General features: G+C 40.6%; 1 protein-coding gene across 2 annotated transcripts in view; it reads right to left on the reverse strand.

Annotated features, from left to right (window-relative positions):
• Window positions 1-6,446: 6,446 nt before the first annotated feature.
• Window positions 6,447-24,922, reverse strand: part of LOC132767568 (transient receptor potential cation channel subfamily V member 6) — a 111,999-nt gene continuing 93,523 nt past the window's right edge. Inside the window, exons 10-15 of one of the 2 annotated variants that reach the window (XM_060762676.2) lie at window positions 23,130-23,206; window positions 22,855-23,020; window positions 20,869-20,935; window positions 18,475-18,743; window positions 16,605-16,711; window positions 6,447-7,153 (exon numbers count right to left, since the gene is read on the reverse strand). In XM_060762676.2, the coding sequence (XP_060618659.2) occupies window positions 6,862-7,153; window positions 16,605-16,711; window positions 18,475-18,743; window positions 20,869-20,935; window positions 22,855-23,020; window positions 23,130-23,206 (978 nt within the window). In that variant the 3' untranslated portion in view covers window positions 6,447-6,861. Of the gene's footprint in view, window positions 7,154-16,600; window positions 16,712-18,474; window positions 18,744-20,868; window positions 20,936-22,854; window positions 23,021-23,129; window positions 23,207-24,922 lie in introns of those variants that run through there. The other variant, XM_067464321.1, reaches the window with a different exon arrangement.

The raw sequence follows: 24,922 nt of genomic DNA on the forward strand, positions 1-24,922 counted from the left end.
CTGATTTGCAGCATAACCATAAATGCAGAGTCCTGGTTAAAAAGGCCAGGCAACGTGGGGTTTCATAGCAGATCTGCATTGCTCTGTTTCAGCATTGTACAGTTGAGACTTCATCCATCAACCAGTGCACCTCCCTATGGCCAAGATGTTATCAGTTTACATTCCTTAGGACAGAGAGTTGCATCAAAGCCAGGAGACGTCCAATTCATATCACTCATCTTTGGCAATTCTTTCTTCCCTTGAAAGATGACCCTTTCTACTCTGGGCGTATTCACTTTAGGAGAATACAGGGCAAGGTATAGTACAACACCCAGAGAAGAATATCAGGTTTTCTGAGTTAACAGTAATGCTTAAGGATACTTATCCATCCTAATGATCTATCCTCCACAGAAGTTCAATTTGGCCTTAGCAGTTTGGATGGGGCATTGAGACAGGCCAAGATCCTACAACGCATGGCATAAATGATCTGTAAGCAGAACTTCACAACATCTCCACTTTGCTGTGGCCTCAGTCTGGTTCCTTACTTCTCTCTTTCCTTCCTTATCCCCCCCTTTTCTGTCCCTTCTTTCTCTTCCTTCCTTCTCTACCTCTTTCTTCTCTTCCTACTCTACCTTCCTATCTTCGCGCCTTCCTTCCCTCTTGCCCTCCCTCCTTCTCTCCATCCTTTCCTATGTCTCTTTCCTTCATTCTTTCTCTTCCCTTCCTTCCTTCTTTCCTTCCTTCCTTCCCTCCTGCTTTCATTCCTTCCCTCTTTTTTCTTTCCTTTTCTCCATCCTTCTTTCCCTCCCTTTTTTCCTTCCTTCCCCACTTTTTCTTTCCCTTCATTTCTCTCCTTTCTTACTTCTCTACCTCTTTCTTTCCTCAGGGGAGTTGTTTCCATGCATGCACAGTACCACCACTTAGGATTTTTTTTGGGGGGGAGGGGGTTTAAAGTCCTTTCCACTGTGTTTTTCAGTGTTTTTATGAGTGATGGTCATTCGTTGACCTGATAGGTGTATTGTGTCCAAATTTGGTGTCAATTCATCCGCAAACGAACATTACATTTTTATTTATATACATTCCCATGCCCACACTCTGAATTACCAATGAGCTACGACAGCCCTTGCCTAGATAAGATCAGAATTGGATCTGGCCATGCCACCAGAGGTAGAGTGATGGTATCATTCAAGAATCTGACAGGTAAGTGATGCAATGATTCGGTGTCTAGCTATGGAGTCATAATCATATGGGTTTAGCCCACCCACTCTACTCTCCATCAACCACTGAGTATTGCAGTGGCTAAACAGTGACAGATGAGGTGGGAAGGCTTTGGTTGTTGCCAACTGAAGAAGAGAATATCAATCATTACAAAGCCTCCCCCACAAAAAAGGGTGTATGGTTGACTTATGCTTTCATGTATTTCCAAAATGGCACCCATGAAACCTTCCTGAATGCCTGAGTTATTCTTCATGCATTTAATTTCTTTTTAATTCACTGGAGAGCTAATCACCAAGTAACAACTCAAAATTTCCATAGAGTGCATCTCAGGGAAATAATGATGGTGCAGTTTGTAGCTCTTTGCTCATTCAAGCAAATGCCCCTGTTAAAGAGGGAGACAGACAGACACCCTAACACCATTGCTTGAAAATGTGTAAAACTTGGGGTTGGCAGTGAGATAAAAGAGAAATTGGGCATACAATTATTTATCATTATTTATTTCATACATGTGTACCCTGCCCTTCTCACCCCAAGGGGGGATTCAGGGTGGCCTCACAGCAAGCACCATTCGGTGCCATCACAATCATAAAAACAGTCAACAGAAATAAACAGTTGTTAAAAACATGCCAGTTAAAACCAAAGTCCGGGTCAGTTCATTGTCACTTCAAATTGCTTATGTCTTCTTCTCACTTGCGCTATTCAATGATCAAATGCTTGTCCCACAAGGGGGGTTCAGCTGGTATATTCATCAGAAGCTTAGAGAGTCAAGAATTTCTAATGTCTCAACAACAACAACAAGAAAAATAAACAAATGGATACATTCCACTTCCATTGCAATTTTTTTTAAGATTAAGAAGCATGAGGTCTCTTCCAACTCTTTGATTCTGATTCCTGCCAAAGGTGCCTGTGATGGTGGCGGGACCGAGAGCAGGGCCTCTCCAGAAGATCTTAAACCCCCCTTGTGGGACAAGCATTTGATCATTGAATAGCGCAGGTATTTTCTTGGCTCTTTTTTTTTTGGATCTGCCTGTTTTTCCTAAGAGATCAATGGATGATTTCACTCTGTGAAATGGCGTGTATCCACTTAGACTTCTGGTTTCTGGTTGCTGATCATAGCTCACATTGACATAACCAAGAACTTCATACCTCTGAATCTGGACCATAAATTTTCTATTTTGAGAAGACTCTCCCAACTCAGGGCCTGAATTCAGTCTTGTTTCATCTTGCTCTCAGAGGCCCTGAAGAGAAGAGCAGGAAAAACATAAGAGAAGTTAGAATGAAGAAGTAGATGAAGAGGAGGTGGAATAGGGAGTTGAGGGAGAAGGAGGAGACCGAAGGGGTGCCAGGAGATGATCCTGAAAGGAGTCAATTGATTACTAGGAGGATATCAAGTGTTGGGAGAGTGGCAGGGATGAGAGACAAAGGAAGAATTGTGTGTGTGTGCTAGTATGTGGAAGGTTAGCACCCTATGTTTGAGTTGTATTCAGTTTCTTATGCAAGCTGCTTTTCTGTTGGCCACACTGATTTGTTTCTTTGTGAAATAGCTGTTTAGAGAGCATCCAGTTATGTTCTTCAAAATTCCCAAAAGTGCATTGGTCCCCTCAAAGCTCGCATTGATCTAGTACAGTACAATACAATACTTGCCTAGCAAAAGTTTGTAAGGCCTGAAAGAGAAAGTGCTCCCAAGTCCTCCCTGGAACACAAGCTAGACATGAGCAATGGACGTTAAAATGGTTCTGCAATATCACTATAGCCTCTTTGTCTTTCCTAGCTTTGGTTTCTGACATCTTTTTAGTAGACAAAAGATCTTCTTGATCACCCATCCGATTTGATGAAGATGTCTGCTCTCATGGAATGTCTCCATGGTTTTTGAGTATCTTATGTTAAAAGATTTATGTTAAATTGCATCTGTGAATGTATTGAACCCATGCCCAATTTACCTGTCCAAATGCATCTCCCCATATAAACCACCACAGAGATTAAGATCTTCTGGGGAGGCCCTGCTCTTGGTCCCGCCACCATCACAGGCATGTTTGGTGGGAATGACAGGGCCTTCTCAGTGATTGCCCCTCGGGTATGGAACTGCCTTCCTAATGAGATCAGGTCAGTCCCCTCCCTCTTCTCCTTGAGACGGATGATAAAAACGTGGCTGTGGTACCGAGCCTTTGGGACTGTGTAATGAGGCGGCGATAGGAACTCTTAGTGTGCCAACCAAATTTGATATGTTGTTGAGACAGTTTTAACTAGAGGATTTTAACATCAAGATAAGTGATTTTAATGCTTTTGTATGTGTATGGTCTAGTATGTTTCGGCATTGAATGTTTGCCATTTATATGTTGTGCTCTACCTTGAGTCCCCTTCGGGGTGAGAAGGACAGAATATAAATGCTTTAAATAAAAATAATAATAAATTTGCAAACATACTAGAAACATTTACCAGGGCATTGAGACTGGCTGTTGGTCTTACGCTCAGGGACAATGCCAGGTGTATTCTAAAAAGCTATGGGCTCCGTGAAATCTGCAGAAAAGAAGAAATAATTATGAAATCCAATAGAACTGGATTTCATACAAATGGACTGAAAATAATTAAACTTGCTGCATGGGAATTTCCATTTCTCCCAAACCAATTTTTATGAAGAATGTTTTAATATCCACACAAGCATAATAGTTGGCTGAAAAGCAAATCCTATAATCCAGGACTGTAAAACTGCAACTATTATAGTTTAATGTTTACATGAGACCCCAGTTTTCTAAGAATTATAAGTCTCTATGGCACATAGAGTTTTCCAAACTCTGGAACTGGTTTTTTTATTTATTGTTTTGGAGAACTGAACAAAGTATGTTGAACCACTCTAAAAGCTGTAACTTAAAGGTGAAAGCCCTGTAGTTTCTACCAGTTGTGAAAAGGAAGAATTACTATTTGCTTGGTTTGGAAATACCTGCCAATATCACTGAAGCTGGAAACATGACTGAGCAACCCAAAACCTGCTGCAGGCAAAGCCATTAATATTAAATAATAAATAGAGTGAATCAGAAGCACCCAAAATGTGTAATAAAGAACTCAAAGTTACTATGGAACATCCAGCCAGAGGTCAGGAAAATGTTAAGGGCACTTAAACATTGATTTGCCAAAGTATAGTCATTTACTTTCATGTGAAGAGCTGAGATCTAAAGATAGCAGACCAAATCAATCAAACAAACAACAGTCACCAAATCCTATATTATTTGCAGCTTTTTAGTTTCCCCAACATATAGGGTGAAATTCAGCAATCTAGAACAGCTCTGTGGGTTATAACTGCAGCTGCAAAGAAATAAAGCCTAAAGCAACATTTGGACACTCTTGCGAGGCAAAAATGTTTAAAGAATTTCAATATTCGTATATGTTGTTGTTGTGCATCTTTTAACTGCTTATACCTATGGCAATCCTCTATTGTACATTTCTTACACATCTTAATCAAACAATTTGGGGAAAGCAATGGCTGGCAGAGATGTGAGTAACTGTGAACAAAAGTAGGAGTAAGATTATCTTGCTTTTGCCCAATTTTCTTTGCAGGGAAAAATAAATAATTCAGGAGAATGTCTGCTGCACAGTTACTGAGAATGTGTTTTCTGGTTAAGGCAGCCTCACTCAGGATCCTTGATATTTATTTCAATTTCTTTGCATAGTGTTGTAGAAACCTGATGGAAATGTATATACAAAGAATGTCTGCAAGAATCTGTAGGACAGATTCTGAGGAACTTAAAGCAACATTCATGGTTCTCTCAATTGGGCTCTCAATTCAAGCCAATGAAAAGGAACCCATATAAAGGATGGATACCTTCCTGATGTGACACATATTTTAGCAATGGCAAGGTTTATCCTGCAAAAATGAAATTTCCCAAAGAAGCAGGTTTGAGGAGAATTGGGAAAACACTACTTATATATCATAAATTCACATAGATATACATGTGGGACATATAGTTAAACTCAGGAATTCACAATAAGATGCAGTGATGGCCAACAACTTGGACAACTATATTTATTCTCCTTGGGGTAAATAAAGCCTGAACAAAGGGGTTGAGAAGGGCAGGGTACAAATGTTTGAAATAAATAAATAAATAAATAAATAAATAAATAATATTCAGCAGCAATCCGCTTTTGGAAACCAGTTTCAGGCATGGATACACCTCCATCACACACGCACACATGTTCTGGACAGAAGTTAAGGATGAGTCTACCATTTTGTAATACAGGTTCATGTATTGGTCTTGTTTTCTAGCCGTTTTCATGTCCCTCTTGGTTCTCATGATAGAAGAAACTCTTCAAAGGAGATAGTGAAAGTAAAGAGACAGAAGGGCAACTGACCTCAGGGTCTTTAGTTTGATGGGACGAGCTTAAAAATCTGACATTCAGCAGTTGCCAAAACCAATTTTTACTACAGGTGCATGGTAGTTAGACTTTCATGGCACCCAAAGTACTAGGGTAAAGGAAAGGTTTTCCCCTGACATTAAGTCCTGCCATGTCCGATTTTGGGGATTGATGCTCATCTCCATTTTTAAGCCGAAGAGCTGGCATTGTCCATAGACACTTCCAAGATCATGTGGCCGGTATGACTGCATGGAGAGCCGTTACCTTCCTGCCACAGCGGGAAGATCTACTCACATTTGCACCTACTCACATTTGCATGGTTGGCACCTAGGTTGGCAGAAGCTGGGGCTAACAGCGGGAGCTCACACCACTCCCCAAATTCAAACCTGTGACCTTTCAATCAGCAAGTTCAACAGCTCAGTGCTTTCACCCACTGTGCCACTGGGGCTCCTCCGAAAGCACTAAACATATTTTTAAAACAATACATTAATATTAAACTGTGCCACTAAAATGTCACCAGGTCGTTATTACAGCACTTTGGATTCAAAAACGTTTGAAGCTTTTTTTCTTTTTGTGTATTTAGACAGATAGAGCCAATGGCTGAAGAGACAATATGTATGATGTCTGTCAGTTCTCAAATGTTTCAAAGGCTATTCCAAGAAATTCCAGTAGTGTTTCAGGGATGGAAAATGGAAAAATGGCTTGTTGAGGGAGGCTTGTCTATACCTCCTGATGCAAGCATTCTACAAAATGGCTTAGGAGGATTCTGGCCACAAACTTGATGGACAGTGAAACTAAAGAATGGATCCAGGCGAAGTTAGAAACAAAGTTTGTCCCGATTCCACATTAGCCCATTATTGCTTGAACAAAGAAGAAAGTACAACTGTTTAAACAGAGGAACATAATAATTTATTGTATTATTTGAACACGAAACAAAGATAACTGACTGCAAACTGACATCAATGCTATGTTTAAGGAAGTAAGAAACTGGGTATGAGAAGAGTTCAACAAATAGGAAAATAAGACCAAAATCCAGTAGTACAAATACAATAGAACAGGGAAATGAGGTTCCCACCATAGTAGCACTGAGAAGGATCTTCAGTACCATTGTGAAAAGGCTGAGTTTCTCCATGTTTACCTTGTCTTCCAGCCTTTTCATAAACCTCAGTGTCAACTGCAGGCTTTTAAAAAAAAACCCCACACAGTATAGTTAATTAAATTAGCATGTGCAAACAAGCAACAGTCCGTTTTCTTCTCTTAGAATGAGGACACAACTGGAGATTTCCATTCAGAGTGCAGAGGTAAGAGTTCCTGGGCTCACACATGGTAGACCTCCTCTTCTTCCATGGCATGATTGGTGTATCCCTGCAGGCGTGCGTTACACCGCAAGACATCCCAGCCAAAATTGGGGCTCCTGCGTGATGACTCAGGTGTGCTGGAAGCACTGCCAAAGGGTCCCTGTTTAGTGGAGTGAGACTCCCTGCCATATTCTCCTCCTGGTGTCATTTTGGCCTTCAAATACTTTTCAAAGGCATCTCTTCTATGGAGCTCATATTTTTTTGCAGACAGTCGGTTCTTTTGTTGTCGAACTTCATACCGATGTTCAACCCTGCAGGCAAGATGTTAACAAGAGAAGTCAAGATTGTTTGCTGTCCACCATAATAAAAATAATAATAACAACTACTTTATTTTTATACCCCACCAACCATCTCCCCAAGGGGACTCGGAGCAGCTTATAACGGACAAGCCCAAAAATTACAAATAGAACACAATCAATTAAAAACATCAGATAAAAATATAAAAACAATCACAATTGTAAACAATATCAAAACAATATGGCTGAGAAAATAACATAGCTGAGTTTCAGGTTCCATGAGTGCAATACATCCTGAAGGGAGTGCAAGGAAAGTGCAACAATCAAGTAGACAGGGCTGGGAATAGTGTCATCAAAAGTGTTGAGGTGGACGATAAGGGGGCCGAACATAATGTGCTGAACTTAAAGTAGGGGCAGGGAAAAAATTACTGGTGGACTGCTTACTCGAAAGCACACTGCAACATCCAGGTTTTTAGTTGTCTCCAGAAAGAGGACAAAGTAGGAGTCTGTCTGATCTCGGTGGGGGCACCACTGAGAAGGCCCTCTCACTCATCCCCACCAACCGTGTTTGAGACGGCGGAGGGAGAGAGAGCAGTGCCTCCCCGGATGATCTAAAGGTACGCACTGGTTCATAGGGGAAGATGCGATCACGGAGATAAGCAGGTCCCTATCGCGGAGGTAAGCAGGTCTACTATCGCCTCTACTGAAAACAAAACATTAACCCAATTCCCTTTCAAATCAATATGACTGCCCACAATATTGCGACTTCTCATAAACAAGACTGGCCTTAATCCTAATTTTGGTCCCAACTACTTTACAATCAACCCATTGAACCAGTGAGGTCTAACTATGGACTGACTTGCCATTCAGCATAGAATCATACCGTTGGAAGAGACCTCATGGGCCATCCAGTCCAATCTACTGCCAAGAAGCAGGAAAATCATATTCAAAGCACCCTCGAAAGATGATGGGCCTGCTTTATTTGGGAATATCCAGAATGATTCAGGTCAAGGTTTACTGGAGTGGGAAGGGAGTAGAATCCAGTACAATATTACATTTACATAAGCAATATTCCTGCTAGACTTATTGCCAAAAGTATTTGGAGATTTGCTGCTGCATCAACTACAGATAATGCCATCATACATCAACACTTGCGGTTGCCAATAAACTATCTGCAGATTTTCCTCCTAGCTCCAGGGATTGAAGACTTAGCTTCTGTTTTGTGTAAAAGAAGGCTGAAAATTAAAATTAAAGGGGAGCCAAATTGGCACCATTTTGTGATTTAAAGAGTATTCATTTAACATAGTAGTTTTCTAGAGCTTCAGAGGCCACAGCTGGCTTTAAATGAGGGATGATGGCAGGTTGACTTTATTAATGGGTCTCAATTTCCCCCCTTAATTTTAGCATTGGCTTATCTCACACACCTATGGTTTGCTTTGCCCTTTCTAAAATCGCTTTCTCCTTGTTCTAAATTCCCTACCAAAGTAGCACTGAAGAGATGACAGTCGGTGACAGCCAATTTCCCTTTCCATCATCAGGTCTTTTCCTGTACAGTGCATAATATTTAACCTGCGGGATTCATTTGCACCAGATTCAGTAGAAGCTAAATAGGCAGGAATTAATTATGCATTTGATCAAGAGCCCACACAGATGATCAAGAGTATAATACTGGCATGATTATACTGAGCGGTAAAGAAGGTTTTGCAAATGGCATGAGACAAGAAACCACTACACTTGCCAGCAAGTTAATTTGTTTCCTCTCCATCCACAGGGATGTAAAGAGTCAGTCACCAAGAATAGATTTCCCAGCACAAGAGCAGAATCCCCCATGCAATTAATACCCTCCTTGCTGACATTGCCCCACAACCCCGCACTGGATGCCAATGTCAAAATGAGAGAGAGGGGGGGGGGGGGGAGAAAGAAAGGAAGGAAGGAAGGAAGGAAGGAAGGAAGGAAGGAAGGAAGGAAGGAAGGAAGGAGATGAAGGGAAGGGGAAGGGGAAAGGGAAGGGAAGAGGGAAAGGAGAAGGGAAGGGGAAGGGAGGGGAAGGGAGGGGAAGGGAAGGAGGAGGGAGGGGAAGGGAGGTGAAAGGAGGGGAAGGGAAAGGGAGGGAAGTGAAGGGAGGAGAAGAGAAAGAAGAAAAGGAAAGGGGAGGGGAGGAGAGGGGAAGAGAAGGGAAGGGGAGGGGAAGGAAGGGAAGGGGGAAGGGGGAAGGGGGAAGGGAAAGGAGGGTAGCAGGGAAAGGAACGGAGGGGAGGGGAGGGAAGGGGAAGCGGAAGCGGAAAAAAGGAAAGGAGAAAGAACAGGAGCCCATCACACATGCTAGACTTTGCACTCTCTTCTCAAGAGTGTGATGCAAAAACTACTTAGCTCATTTTATCTTTTTTTAAAACCAAATGTTCATTTTGATAAATGTCAAAGAGTCCCCGCTTTCTCATGTTTTTCTCATCAGTGGCCCCATGCTTGTGGAATGCCCTCCCCAGAGACATCAGAATAGCCACCTCCCTCCTGTCTTTTAGAAGAAAAATCAAGACCTGGCTTTGGGACCAAGCATTTGATTAGTGAGCAGAAGATTTTAACACTTATGGTAATGATTTGACCTGGACTGCATTTTAGACACTGATGTTACTCAATTGTTTTAATTATTAATATTTTAAATATTTTAATGTATTGTTGATTGTTTTATTATGAAGACACCGTATGGTGTTTGTGAGGCCGCCCTGTGTCCCCCCTCGGGGGTGAGAAGGGTGGGGTATAAATATAGGAAATAAATAAATTCCACCCAGTTCAAAACATTATAAACATGGTCCATTGCTGTCCCCAGCTCCATTTTTCTTCTGATCCTCAGCCCCATATCATATGTCCACTGTCTCTTATAGTCCTATTGCCTATGGTTTAAAATATATCATGTGATTTTACAATAAGTCATAGAATCATAGAATCAAAGAGTTGGAAGAGAGTCCAACCCCCTGCCAAGAAGCAAGAATTGCATTCAAATCACCCCTGACAGATGGCTATCCAGCCTCTGTTTAAAGGCTTCCAAAGAAGGAGCCTCCACCACACTCCGGGGCAGAAAGTTCAACTGCTGAACGGCTCTCACAGTCAGGAAGTTCTTCCTCATGTTCAGATGGAATCTCCTCTCTTGTAGTTTGAAGCCATTGTTTCGCGTCCTAGTCTCCAGGGAAGCAGAAAACAAGCTTGCTCCCTCCTCCCTGTGGCTTCCTCTCACATATTTATACATGGCTATCATGTCTCCTCTCAGCCTTCTCTTCTTCAGGCTAAACATGCCCAGCTCCTTAAACCACTCCTCATAGGGCTTGTTCTCCAGACCCTTGATCATTTTAGTCACCCTCCTCTGGACACATTCCAGCTTGTCAATATCTCTCTTGAATTGTGGTGCCCAGAATTGGACACAATATTCCAGGTGTGGTCTAACCAAAGCAGAATAGAGGGGTAGCATTACTTTCCTAGATCTAGACACTATGTTCCTATTGATACAGGCCAAAATCCCATTGGTGTTTTTTTTTTTTTGCCACCACATCACATTGTTGGCTCATCTTTAACTTGTTGTTCACAAGGACTCCAATATCTTTTTCACACGTACTGCTCTCGAGCAAGGCATTGTCCCCCATTCTGTATCTTTGCATTTCGTTTTTTCTGCCTAAGTGGAGTATCTTGCATTTGTCACTGTTGAACTTCATTTTGTTAGTTTTGGCCCATCTCTCTAATATGTCAAGATCGTTTTGAATTCTGATAAAAGAAAGCAAGACAGTCAAATAAAATCAAAGCAAATGATAACAAACTAAGATGGCATCTAACTGAAGCAAAACACCTTCTCAGCTCATCAGGATATAGATATGGATATCAGATGTCAATGCTTTATAACAGTATGTGAACCATTTTGGAGAAGCAAGCATTAAATGTGGTTTTCCAGCAAATGTTTTAATTGCTCCACAGTCTGTGCAAATCTACCACATGCTTTTCTATTTTAGTCACATCTGAGCTTTAAGAAGCCACATTTAGATTTTTCCCCATAGCTATACAGTGAAGATATTATTTGACAGAATATTAGAAGATAAGTAATTTGTGCCAGGCTTGAAGACAGCTTTCTTTGCCAGGGCCTCGGGACACAGGCTATTTCTAGGCAAAGCAGCACTGTAGAAGGAAACAGTTTGATTTTTCCCCCTCTGGTATGGCTTTCAAATCTAAGCTCCATCTATAACTATTTCCACCTGGTGACAGGGCTCACTGGCTCAGTGTGAATGTGTTTCTCTCTGTTGCACTTCCACGAGGTCAGTGCATCAACAGATGCAGCTGCTAGATGTGTTTTGACGCCGGACCACTAAGAAAAATGTACGTTTGGAGTTCTCTGGCCCTGGTACACCATTTTACCTACCTAGTTTCTGGACCTATTTAACTGAATCCCTCATGTACCCTTTTCCACAAACCGTGCACCCAGTACTAGTTTCAGTCCTCCTTCTATCACCTGGCTGCCCTGCTTCTGCGGCATCAATGTGATTCAACTTTTAGTCTTAGGGTTTGGCTCTGAAATCTATAGGGAATTAAAAGCTGTTGACCTGGCAGCTCTTAAGTGTAGCCTAGGTCCCTGTTTGAGGCAGCAAATATTATTTATGGACCACTGAGAAAACCGACACCAAAAACATACAATCCAACCTTACCTTGAGAGCTTTCCCTCTAATCTCTTTACTTTCTTTGTCAGTTTCTACCATCGTTCAACATTCAATGAGGTTGATAAATCTTTTCAAAACAAAATACTTCTTTTGGGCCCTTCCAGAAAGCCCTATAGCCCAGAATGGCAAGGCAGGAAATCCCACATTATCTGAGTGTGGGCTCAGATAACCCAGTTCAAAGCAGATATAGTAAGATTTTCTGTCTTGATATTCTGGGACATAGAGCTGTGTGGAAGGGCCCTAGGTTAAAATTCAATTTAATTACTATGTTTGGGGAAAAATCCAGAAAATGAAACCTTGGGGAGAAAAGGAAAGGAGAAGTGGTGCCTACACAAGTGGGGTTCAGTCACTACATCCATTTCGGCTCAAAAAAGCCCATGAATTTCCGATGGCGATCAAAAAGGAAACAAACCTGACAGCTCCTTTCCACTGCATTTTTTAAACAAATGTAGTTTTTCGTGTACTTTCTTGTCTCTTTATTGGGACCGATTTTTCCTATGATCATTTCACCTTTTGAAATGAGGCATATCCACTTAGACTTTTGAATTCTGTTTGCTGAGCATGACTCACATTGACATTAAAACCAGAACCCCCCCCCCCCCAATTGGACCGTAAATTCTCTAACCCAAACCCGAGACCTGAATGCAGTCTTGTTCCTTGCTCTCAGAGTCTCTTAAGGAGAAGGGTAGGAAAAACACAAGAGGAAAATGAGTGAAACAGTAGAAGGGGAAGTGGAATGGGGAGTTGAGAGAATGGGTTGCAGAGAGTAATGGTCATCGTACTGACCTCATGGAAGGAGAAAGGGAGGACAGATGTTGGTGTAAGAGGGGAAGAGTAGGAGGGGGTGATGTTTTAATCTAATGCTCATAATTTTATAGTTAATTTTTGTTATTTGATTGTTCTGTATTTTGTGTTTTATATCTATTGATGTGTTATTAATTGTTTATTTCATTTTAGTATTTTATTATATTGCACTTACTGTATTATTTATGTTGTAAGTTGCCCCAAGTCCCCTGGGGAGGGGGGTGGGTGGGATATAAATAAACTATTATTATTATTATTATTATTATTATTATTATTATTATTATTTTACTGATACAAAAACACAGTATGTCACAGCAAATGAGATATATATGATGGATTTCATATCACAAAATCACAAGTCGAACACTTTCCAAGCGTCTAGGACTGTGTGATGTATTTTCTAATGATGTGTGCAGATCCAAGTAAGGTGGCCTTTTGCAGCTGGCAGATCATGATTTTGTCAATGTTTATTGTTTCCAAATGCCGGCTGAGATCTTTTGGCACGGCACCCAGTGTTCCAATGACCACTAGGACCACCTGTACTGGTTTGCAATTCAATTTTGCAATTCAATTTTGAGATCCTGATAGTGGCTGAGTTTTTCCTGTTGTTTTTCCTCAATGCGACTGTCACCTGGTATGGTGACATCAATAATCCAAACTTTTTTCTTTTCCACAATCATGATGTCTGGTGTATTGTGTTCCAAAACTTCATCAGTCTGGATTCAAGAGTCCTACAGTATTTTTTGTGTGTATCATCATCAATATCATCATCATCCTGAAGGGAGTGAATGGGTTAAGAGAATATCAAGTGCAGGATAAAGGAGAAAGGAAGAATTGTTTGTATGTGCTTTTGGAGGTTGACACACACTTTTAAATTTGTATTCAGTTTCTTAGACAAGTTCCTTTTTCCCCGGCGACACCAATTTGTCCTTCTGTTAAATGGCTGTTTTGTGAGTAGACCCACCCAATATTTTGAAAATAGATACACAATTACTTTATTCAAAAATCCAAAAATGTGTATTGCTTTGAAAAGGATGAGAACCTTTCTCTTGATCTAGTAGAATACTTGCCTGGCAATACTTTTGCAAGGCCTGAGATAGAAGGTCCTTTTCAGCATTTCTTGAAAAGCAGCCTAGAAATGTAGGCAGCCAAAGCCCAAGCTCTTCAAGTAAGCAATAGACTTTTAAATGGTTCCTCAAGATCACAGAGCCTCTTTCTTAGCTCTGTGTCCTTTTTATTGTCGATCTATGTAGGCAAAAGGTCTTCCTGCATCATTCATCGATCCATCCACTTTGATGGAAGATGACTGCCCTCATGAAATGTATCCATGGATTTTGATCCTCTTAACAATGTCATGGGTGGCTTTATTTTGATGGAAGATGGTTACCCTCAGGGGAATGTACCCATTCTGAATATCTTGTTTAAAATAGCATGTGTGGATTTGCTGAACTGATGCTTGCAAACATGTAGGTTCATTTATCAGGGAGCTGAGGCTGTTGGGTTTATGCTCAGGTGCAATGCCAGGTGTGTTCTAAAGCAATGTGATCAATGAAGTTTGGAGAAAGGAAGAAGGAGAAGGAGAAGGAGAAGAGGAAGCAGGAGGAGGAGGAGGAGGAGGAGGAGGAGGAGGAGGAGGAAGAGGAAGAGGAAGAGGAAGAGGAAGAGGAAGAGGAAGAGGAAGAAGAAGAAGGGGAAGAGATAAGTATGAAATCCAGCAGAAACTGCAGCTCAAGAGGTATGCAAAGCCATGAAACAGAGTAAAAAAATTAACTTCCTCATGCTGCATGGAAATTTCCATTTCTCACAAACTAATTTTTATGAAGAATATTGTAATATCACTCCCAGCATAATGGGTGCTGAGAGGCTAATCCTATAACTGAGGACTGTAAAACTACAACCATTATAATTTCATGTTTACATGGGATCCCAGTTCTCTAAGAATTGTAAGTCTCAATTGCACATGGAATTTTCCAAACTCAGGAAGGGACTTTTTATTGTTTTGGAGAGTCTAACAAAGTATGTCGAAAGTAAAACCTGTAACTAAAGGGTGAAAACCCAGCATTTTCTACCTGCTGTGAAAGAAAAGAATTACTATTAGCTTGGTTTGGAAAGATCTGTAAAGGTCGCTGAAGCTGAAAAAGTGGCACATTAGCCAAAAACTGGTGTAGGCAAAGCCATTAATTTTATATAATACACAAAGGTTCAGAGTGCATTAGATGTTCACAAAATATGCAATAGGGAACTCAACATTAGCACAGAATATCAGGAAACTGTCAAGGACACATACACATTGATTTGCCAAAGTATAATCATTTACAATACTTTCACATGGAGTGCTGGGATCTAAAGACAGAAGACCTAAACAAACAAGCAACCCACGCTGTCACCAAATCCTATATTATTTGCAGCTTTTTAGCTTCTACAACACATGGGTGAAATACAGCAGTTTAGAATGGCACTGCTGGTTGTAACTGCAACTGCCAAGAAATGTGGTGAATTTGGAGACTTTTTCAAGATCAACATGTTTGAGGACTTTTTGATACTCTTCCATCATCTGAGCGGAGGACACGGGGTTGCTACAGAGAGAAGGATAGTCCATTTTACGGGGAAGGGGGAGTTGAAGGAGGAAAACCATGTTCCTCCTTTTTGCTGGTTATATCCCCTCTGAAACAAAAACAGACCCCGAACAAACAAAATAAACCATCTTCAGGCAGGGGGGCCTTTAATTTTATCATCCCACTGAGTGATCTCTAACCGAGAGATTGAGAGAGAGAGAGAGAGGCTTTGTTTATGATGAAACAGTAACTCAGTTTATTTGTAGCATTCTTGTGGTATAAGCGTAGTGGTTACATAGGATCAAATGCTTGCTGCTTACAGAACAATGTTTCAATATGAGTTTTACTCAATCTATTCCTTTTCCCCCAAAAGGACTTTTCTACTAATACATAAAAACAAACTTCACACTATCTTTATCCTATTCCTTCCAGCTGCTTTTCAGCTACTTCCCTCCAGACCCTAACTCACCGACCAACTCTCGTAGACTGTCTCCAGCTGACTCCCTAACTGCCATAGAATATTCATTTGGGCTTCTCCAACTGTCATCCTTGCTTCTGCCCCTCTTTCAAATCTTGGCACCCGCTCATTTGCATCCGACCAATCAGGTCATCGCATGCAAATACTTCCCCACTGGTGCTATTGTTCTCTGGGCACCACCAAAATGGCTGCTCACACTCCAGCCCTTTAAAGTAGGTCACTTCCTAACTTTCTAAAGTGAGTCAGGTTCATTACACCCTCCCCACTTCTCATGTCATAAATGAGGGTTGCTTCCACGACAGGGGCGTGGGTGGGGGGAATAACAGGAAAACAGGGGGAAATGGTTTTAATCCTTCAACTCATCCTCCACCCCCCATAAAATAGACTATCCATCTCTCTCTATCGCCCCCTAATGGCCTTCGCCCAGATAATGGAACAGCACCAAATTTTCAATATATACTGTATGTTATTATTCTGTGTCTTCAAATTGCTTTTAATCTACAGCAAACTTCTCTTGTACATTTCTCACACATCTGGATAAAACAATATGGGGAAAGCAATGGCTGGCACAAATGTTAGTAACCATGAATAAAAAGTAGGAACAAGGTTGCCTTGCCTTTCTCTAATATTCCTTTGCAGGCAAAAATTAATAATCCAGGAAAATGTCTACTACACAACTACTGAGAATGCGTTTTCTGTTAAATTAAGTCTCAGTCAGGATCTTTGATATTTATTTTTATTATTTTGCATAGTGTTGCCAAATGTAGCTGTTTGGCAATCTGAATTAATGAAAAATATTTTTATATAAAAATATATAAAAATATTTTTTTTCATTTTTCTATACCACTGTCATGTGGTATAGGAAAATGAAAATATACAGTTTCAACACACATGTGGGTCTTCCAATGCTAAAGGAATCACTTCTTTGCCAAACCTACCTCAGATACCACCGGTCTCCAAGCCCATATTCCTTCCCACAGATCCCAGAACGAGGCCACAGACATCGTGGTAGTTTGCGCTCTAGCATCACAGTTGTGGCAACAACCTGAAACATAACATTTGGCAATAGATGTTTCTCAACATACGTCATGACAGAAAGAGGAAAAAGAACAACACAAAATTGTACATCCCTTATACTGAAATCCAAAATACTCAAAAATCGAAAAGTGTCCACATGGATCAATGAGAAAGTTAAACATTTGCTTTCTGATGGTTGAATGGACACAAAGTTCATTTCATGTACAGGCAGTCCCCGAATTACAAACATCCAACTTGCATACAACTCCTAGTTATAAAATGGGGTTAGACAACAGGAAGTGAGACAAATCTACCGCTAGGGAGGACATTTACTCCTGGAAAAGTTATTATGGGGAAACAGTGCCTCCGCTGAAGCTTTTTCACCAATCCTTGTTTCCAGAAGCCATAATGTTCATAATCCAATTGTCACAGCAACAGAAGAGAGGTGAAATCTTCTAAACAGGGGCACAGACAGATAAACAAATGTTATAAGGGGTGTTAACCCTTCCCTATAGGACCTAAACTAAAAAAGGGGAGGCTGGAATGTACTGATCTGTCTTACATGCAAATTCAACAAAAACAAACCTACAGAACCTATTTTTTTCCATAACCCAAAGACTGCCTGTACAAGATATTGAGTACTGAATGAGTGTATAAGGCATATGAGTAAAGGTAAAGGTTTCCCCTTGACATTAAGTCATCATCATCATATTTAATTACTTATTAATCGCCCTCCATCCGAGATGCTCTAGGCGATTTACAAGCTAAATTGTAAAAGATGAAAGTACATACATACAGAAATTAATGATTAATATAGATCAAATGCTCTAGTGAAAAGCCAGGTCTTAAGTGCTAGAGTAAAAGGTCCTAAGTCACGCATGGCTCTCATATAGGGAGGCAAGGAATTCCATAAGGCAGGAGCAGAAATAGAAAAAGCCCTGCGTCTGGTACTTTCCAAGTGCACTTCTCTAGGACCCGGTATATAGAGTAAGTCGCGTTGGGCTGGTCATTGCAACCTCTGATGCTGGGAGAAGGAGAGACGGTCCCTGAGGTACGATGGACCCTAGTTGTGTTCAACTCTGGGTGGTGGTGATCATCTCCATTTCTAAGCTGAAGAGTCGGTGGTGTCCGTAGACGTCTTCAAGGTCATGTGGTTTGCATGATTGCACGGAGTGCCATTTCCTTTCCACTGGAGTGGTACCGATTGATCTACTCACATTTGCATGTTTTCGAACTGCTAGGTAGGGCTAACAGCGGGAGCTCATCCTGCTCCGTAGATTCGAACCTCCAACCTTTCAGTCAGCAAGTTCAGCAACTCAGTGGTTTATAAGCCATATAAAAATATATATGACTTTTATGTTTATGCTTGGGTCCTATCTCTATGATGCCTCATTATACAGATATGCCAAAAAAATCAGAAATAAGGAATACTTCTCATTCCATGCATTTCAGATGAGAGATATTTAAGCTATACCTCTACTGTTTGCTTGGCTGTAATCAAGTACCATCAGCCTCCTCCTCTTACTGATGGTGGATAGTTAAAACAGCACAATCCACATTTTATTTTGTAAGTAGTCTTAGGTTTTATTAAGCCAAAATGGTGAGTAAAAATATTTTGATGTTTATTGCTCCTTACTTTCTCCTATAACTGTATTGAAAGGATTACAGATTTTTCATGATGTAATTCCTCCCCACCAATATGCACATGAATCTTTTCCCCAATACATAATTTCACTAGGTTCCAAATTTCATTGTAAATGCAGACCCTTAAGTCCTTCTTTATATGCTCACCTGAGCTCTCCAAAGTTCATCCCGCTCGTGGGCCACACGCCAGTGGGTATCACCCATCATGGCAATAAGCAGGTTCAGCATAAGGAGGGTGGCAATGACAGCAAAGGCAGAGTACGTGATGCCGTACATGAAAGGCAAGTCCACTTCATAGTTGGCAGGTCCATCAATAATAGTGAGAAAAAGTTCAAATGTGCTGAAGAGTGCCATGGGATAGTTATAAAAGTGACCCAACTCATCAGGGTCTTCGGTTTGGAAAATGACATAAAAAGCTGTCAAAGAGAAGCAAAAAAAGATCATGAGCGAGCAATGTCCAACTTCAAGGTTTCCTTGCCTAGGATATTTTTCAGATGTGAAACTGAAACTTACATAGTGCCCATTTGTTAATTATGGGCAATGCTGCAGTTTAAATCCTCCTCATTCTCCTCTTTTGACACCACATTAATAGCAATGGGCTAATGCTATGAAATCCTGGGATTTGTAGTTTCATGAGTCACTAGCAATCTTTGGAAGACAAGGCTTAAGACTGCAAAACAACTCCCTTTACACATGTTTGTCCTTGCTACAACATATATGCCATAACATTCTCTTCAGTTAACCCTCTCCCCTAAACTCATATTTTTCTGTAAAACCTGGTACTGACAACCTTTGCACAATCCCTTAGAAGTCAATCCCAATGATATAAGTAGGGAGCTATAATTTTTCCTGCAGATTGTGTCCAGAGGAGGGCGACTAAAATTATCAAGGGTCTGGAGAACGAGCCCTATGAGGAGCTGCTTAAAGAGCTAGGCATGTTTAGCCTGCAGAAAAGAAGGCTGAGGGGAGACATGATGATGGCCTTGTATATTTGAGGGGATGTCATAGGGAGGAGGGAACAGGCGTGTTTTCTGCTGCCCTGGAGACAAGGATGTGGAACAATGGATTCAAACTACAGAAAGAAGATTCCACCTGAACATTAGGAAGAACTTCCTGACTGTGCGAGCTGTTCAGCAGTGGAACTCTCTGCTCCAGAATGTGGTGGAGGCTCCTTTTTTAAAACAGAGGGTGGATGACCATCTGTCGGGGATGCTTTGAATGTTATTTTCCTGCTTCTTGGCAGGGGGTTGGACAAGATGGCTCACAAGGTCTCTTCCAACTCTATGATTCTATGATTAGGAGGAAGAGTGGAAAGCATCCAGGAAGGACAAGATCAAAGTGGTTTCAGCTGCTTAAAATAGATATGACATTGTCTTTCCATTTGTGGCTAGGAAGCTTCAAACACACATAGTTTACAAGGTCCATAGTATTATTTATTTATTTATTTATTTACAGTATTTATATACCACCTTTCCCACCCCTTCTCTGTCTAAGAGAGCTGTACTTCACCGAAATACAAATTCCAACATTCCATAACATGTGCTACTTTATTAAAAACAAAACAAAACCTTCTGGGCTCCCTTAGTATCTCTCCAGTTTCTCGTTGGTCTGGTGACCTATGGAACAGATGAACAACACAAGCCCCTTGTAATAGTATAGATGTCTTTGCTGGGCTTATCAAGGGTGGAACAGTCAATCTCCCCTGACTGGAAAGGATTACTGAGAGGACTTTCCAATCGTGCCTTGAGATCGTAAGAGGGATTGTAGTATCTGAGGTCAGAGTCAGGGCTGAGTAGATTACTTCTCACTCTCCATTAACGTAACACTCTGTATTTGCTGGAGTTAAAGGTAGAGGACTTCCACAAAAGTGGGGAAAAGCGAATTTAAAATGTGGTTTTTAAAAGCCGAGAGAGCATTTCTAGGCCTTCTACCTTGAAGTTGGGGGAAGATCCAACTTCTAGTTGAAGTTGTGCTGGAGGACTATAGGTTCCTAGAAGGAACATATTAATCAATTATGTTTATCATCAAATCCATGGACAATCAGATCGACTAAAGCTAAACTTGCAAATGTGGAGGGTCAACTGTACTCATAAGCATAATGTTGTTCACTGAAGAGAGTTGAGTAGAAATGGACAGATTTACGTCTGGGTTAAATCCTCCTCACTTTGAGGTTTTGATGAGAGTCCAGGGAGAGATGAGCCTCAGCAAAACCTGATAATTAAGAGCTAAAGAGGATGGTAATGGCTTGAGCTTAGTGGATAACTGATGGGACATCAAAGTAACAAATTAACAAAGTAAAAAGACTGTGGGGAACCACTTGCACATGTGTTGTGTACGTTATGCCTTTTAAAACATTTAATTGAAAGGTAAGAGGCTAATGTATACAAATCCGCACCTCCACTAGATTTTGGGCAGTCAAGGACTATTCCTCTTGGGCTTCTCTTGCTCTGGCTCAAGTGTACCAGTTATAATACATCTGCACAGCCATGTGCCAGCTATTTTAACCTGTGATATCATACAATTAGAAAACACATCACTTACCAGATGCAAAGCCAAGGATCACCACTGCCATTAACCAGCAGAAACGTAAGAGGTCCCCAAAGATCATCTAAACATGCAAACACAGAGAAAAGCATATTATCACGATGACAATTATTTACTGTTTATTTATTTACTGTTTTTATATACTAACTTTCTCACCCCTGGAGAGACTCAAGGCAGTTTACAACATACTAATGGCAAAAAATCAATGTCAGCATACAGTGCACAAAGAAATCATAACAAATTAGTACATATAACTCTGAACTTCAAATCAATTAAACCCATTAAACATAAGACATACCTAAAATTTAAACATTCGGACAAAGCATAAAATCACCCTAGCATAAACATTAAAATCCCATGATCCAGAAATTGTAGACCATAGGCATTCCAAATTGTCATTGCACAATTGCACTGCATTATTTATTAGTCAAAGGCTTGATCCCACAACCACATCTTTGTTCTCTTTCTAAACGTCAGGAGGGAGGGTGATGATCTAATATTACTGGGGAGGGAGTTCCAGAACCAAGGAGGAATCCTGAGAAGGCCCTGTTTCTCGTCCCTGCCAACCGGACTTGCGACAGAGGCGGGACTGAGAGCAGGTCCTCCCCAGATAATCTTAACCTCTGTGATGGTTCAGAGAGGGATATACATTCGGACAGGTAAGCTGTGCGAAAGCCAGCACTTTGAATTGTCCTTGGTAGCAGACTGGCAGAGAAGGCACACCTTTGTTCCCAGCCAAACTCAATATGAGAAGGGAAATCAGGCCATAGGCCGTCTAGAACAGACTACGTATATGTATATTTTATTTCTTAATTTCTAGTATCAATTCAAATGTATCAAGTGCTCTGAATGCAAACAGAAGTCTAGGGAACACATTCCACAGTTGAGTGGGTTTTCATAACCTACACTATGGAATACCTCTTATTCCTGCTCATTAAATAGATATGCTGGGATCACCCTCTCTGAAGGTTTTCAAAACAGGTGCTAGATAGCCATCTCTCAGGAGCTCTTTGGTTGTGTATTCCTGCCAAGCAGAAGGGATTGAACTGGATGGCCTTTGGCATCAGAAGAGATTTTTATTTCTCTCTACAGGCTGATATCCTTTATTCCACAAGATAATTTTTCACTTCAGGTGAAGTTAGTCAGTGTACTGGGTTCCAAACCACTTCCACAAAGATGAGAAATGTTCAGCGTGCCTTCCCCTCATTCCTGTTCTTCACTTGGTATAAACACCTTGAGAGTAGTACAAGTCTGTAAAGGCCTGACTCTGAAAGATTTGTCTTTTCTCTACTGCAAAGTTCACTCTAACTCGACTAGCTTGGGACCACACATCTCCTTTTCTCTCTATGTTCGCAAAAATGGTTCTGGCCCAGTTTACCTGTCCGAACGTATCTGCTGTTATGAACCATCATGAAGTCTAAGATCATCTGGAGAGGCCCTGCTCTCAATCTCACCGCCATCGCAAACGCGATTGGTGAGGATGAGGAACAGGGCCTTCTTAGCAGTGGCCCCCATCTGTGGAATTCTCTCCCCAGAGATATCTGATTGGCCATCTCCCTCCTGTCTTTCAGAAGGAAACTCAAGACTTGGCTATGGGACCAAGACTTCGACCATTGAATAGCAGCAAGCGAGAAGAAGATTTAAGCAACTGGCGACAATGAACTTACCCAGATCCGGCTTTGGATTTCAATTGGCGTGTTTAATTAATTGTTTTTTAATTAACTGTTTTTAATTAACAGTTTGATGTTTTAATTGTATTTGTTGAATGTTTATGTGAAAACACCGATTGTGATTGCTGTGAGGCAGCCCTGAGTCCCCCTTTGGAGGTGAGAAGGGCGGGTTATAAATAAATACAATAAAAATAAAAATGTGTATTCTGTGTGAAATACAAAAAAAGTTTTATATTTTTGTGCAGATTTTTAAATGTTTATATTTTGTTATACATTGGCTATCACTTTCTGTGTAGACTACTATAACTCTCACCTTTTGGATCATGATGGTGAAGGGTCCCAGCATTTGAAATCCCCGTGCAAAGTACATGACGTTGCACCAGCCAAGCACCAGAGCAAAGGACATGGGAACCACCTCTCCTTGGGTACTTGTAAGACGCATCACCATAGTCAGCAGTATCATACAGGCGTATGTGATGCTGGATGGCAGAAACAGCAAGAGAATAAAAATTCAATCCCGTGACATCCAGATTCAAAGACTTTAATTGCTTTCTCATTCTACACTCACAACCTAGAAAGGAGACTCACATGATGACATGGAACGGTCCTCCAAGGATCGTCTGCCCAAAATATTTGGTGATCCCAACTCTGACAATATCTGGAATCTGAGAGAAGATCATTGATAAAAATGTTTGACTCTTTTGAAAACAACTGCTTTAGTAATTTCATTTAATTAATATACCATTATTCTCTTAATGCTGCTAAAATAACTTAAAGTACAATTTCAACCATTAAATAAACAATCATACTAAGAACACTCACTTTAAAAAGCTCTAAAAGCTTTTAAAATATAATAATGACGATTAAAAATACAGATAAAAGATTAAAAGTCCCTTTTGTGATAACCTATTAACAATTAATGACCTTTCAATATGTAACTATTTGCCCGTCCTTCTGTTGTTTGCTTGTTAGTTTTTTTAAAAAGGACGAAATGGGGCCTAGCAATTGGCACTCACATTGAGGAAGACTTTTAGAACTTACTTTTTAGTGCTAGAGCTCAGCTTAGCAAGACTTAAATCAGATATAATTAAACTGGCTGAAAGCTCATACAGAGAAAGCTCATTGCATACAAGGGAAGAAGCCAAACCTCACTGCTTTGACTCTGAGGTGCACATAAACAAGAGAATGAAGTATGGGAATGACCATTTACTATAAGATCGTTTAGCAATTTCTTGCACTTAACACTTTGGGAGTACTTTTTGCTCCTTCTTTGGAGGCTTTTAAACAGAGGTTGGAGGCCCATCTGTCAGGGGTGTTTTGAATGCGATTTTCCTGTTTCTTTGAAGGAGGTTGGACTGGATGGCCCACAAGGTCTCTTCCAACTCATGGATTCTATGATTCTGTGATAGTTGTCTTTGTTAGTATTTGACTGCTTTGGAAAGGGTCTGTGCTTTGACTCTAGCCTTCATGATTGAAAAAAAAAATCAGTTAAGTAATGATTGATACTAAATAAATATATAAATAATATTGCCTATGTTAGTCTTAGACTATTTGAAAAACTGCATCTCTGCTTACAAACCAGCATGAGCACTGCAGTCAGCGGAGGAGGCCCTGCTCTCAGTCCCACTCCCATCTCAAGCCTGATTGGTGGGAACGAGAGAGGGGGCCTTCTCTGTGGCTGCAGCCCGCCTCTACAACTCCCTCTCTAAAGAACTAAAAATTGCCCCCTCTCTCCTCTACTTTAAAGACCTACCAGTGTATTTTAGCTTATGGAGAGGAAGAAGATGAAGATATTCTACACACATCGTCACCTTGACATCGGATACCTACCTCAACCCACTTATGTGGTATATAATATGCTTTTAATGAATTGTGTTTTAACTGGTGTTATATTATGTTTATTTAGTATATCTTCCATTAATTTTGGTTGTTTATAAGTTATTTCGAGTTTGTTTATTTCTTGTTTTGTCTTGATTGCTGTTTATTTGTTTCTGGCATTGAATGCTTGCCATTTTTGTTGTATTTTAGAAAACGCTCTGAGTCCCTTAAGAGAGAGAGGGCGAGTTGTAAATAAAGTATATTATTATTGTTGTTGTTGTTGTTGTTGTTGTTATTAATGAAGTGAACCATTGTGATTGCAACCACTGTCATAATATATAATTGCCATGTTGTACTGATGTCTATTCTTGATTTTATATTGCTATTTTTATTTAGTGAGTTTCTTTGAAACCACTCTTAGGACAATTGGCATACAAATGTAAGTCTGTGTCACCATAGAGAGATCATTTACTGGAAGGAGATCAACAAAAGCAAGATTTCTAGATAAGGATGAGCCCCAAAATTTCTCAGTTAAGTGCACTATTATAAGAGATATGTGTACT

The sequence above is a fragment of the Anolis sagrei genome, chromosome 2 (genome assembly GCF_037176765.1).
Source record: "Anolis sagrei isolate rAnoSag1 chromosome 2, rAnoSag1.mat, whole genome shotgun sequence".
NCBI lineage: Eukaryota > Metazoa > Chordata > Lepidosauria > Squamata > Dactyloidae > Anolis > Anolis sagrei.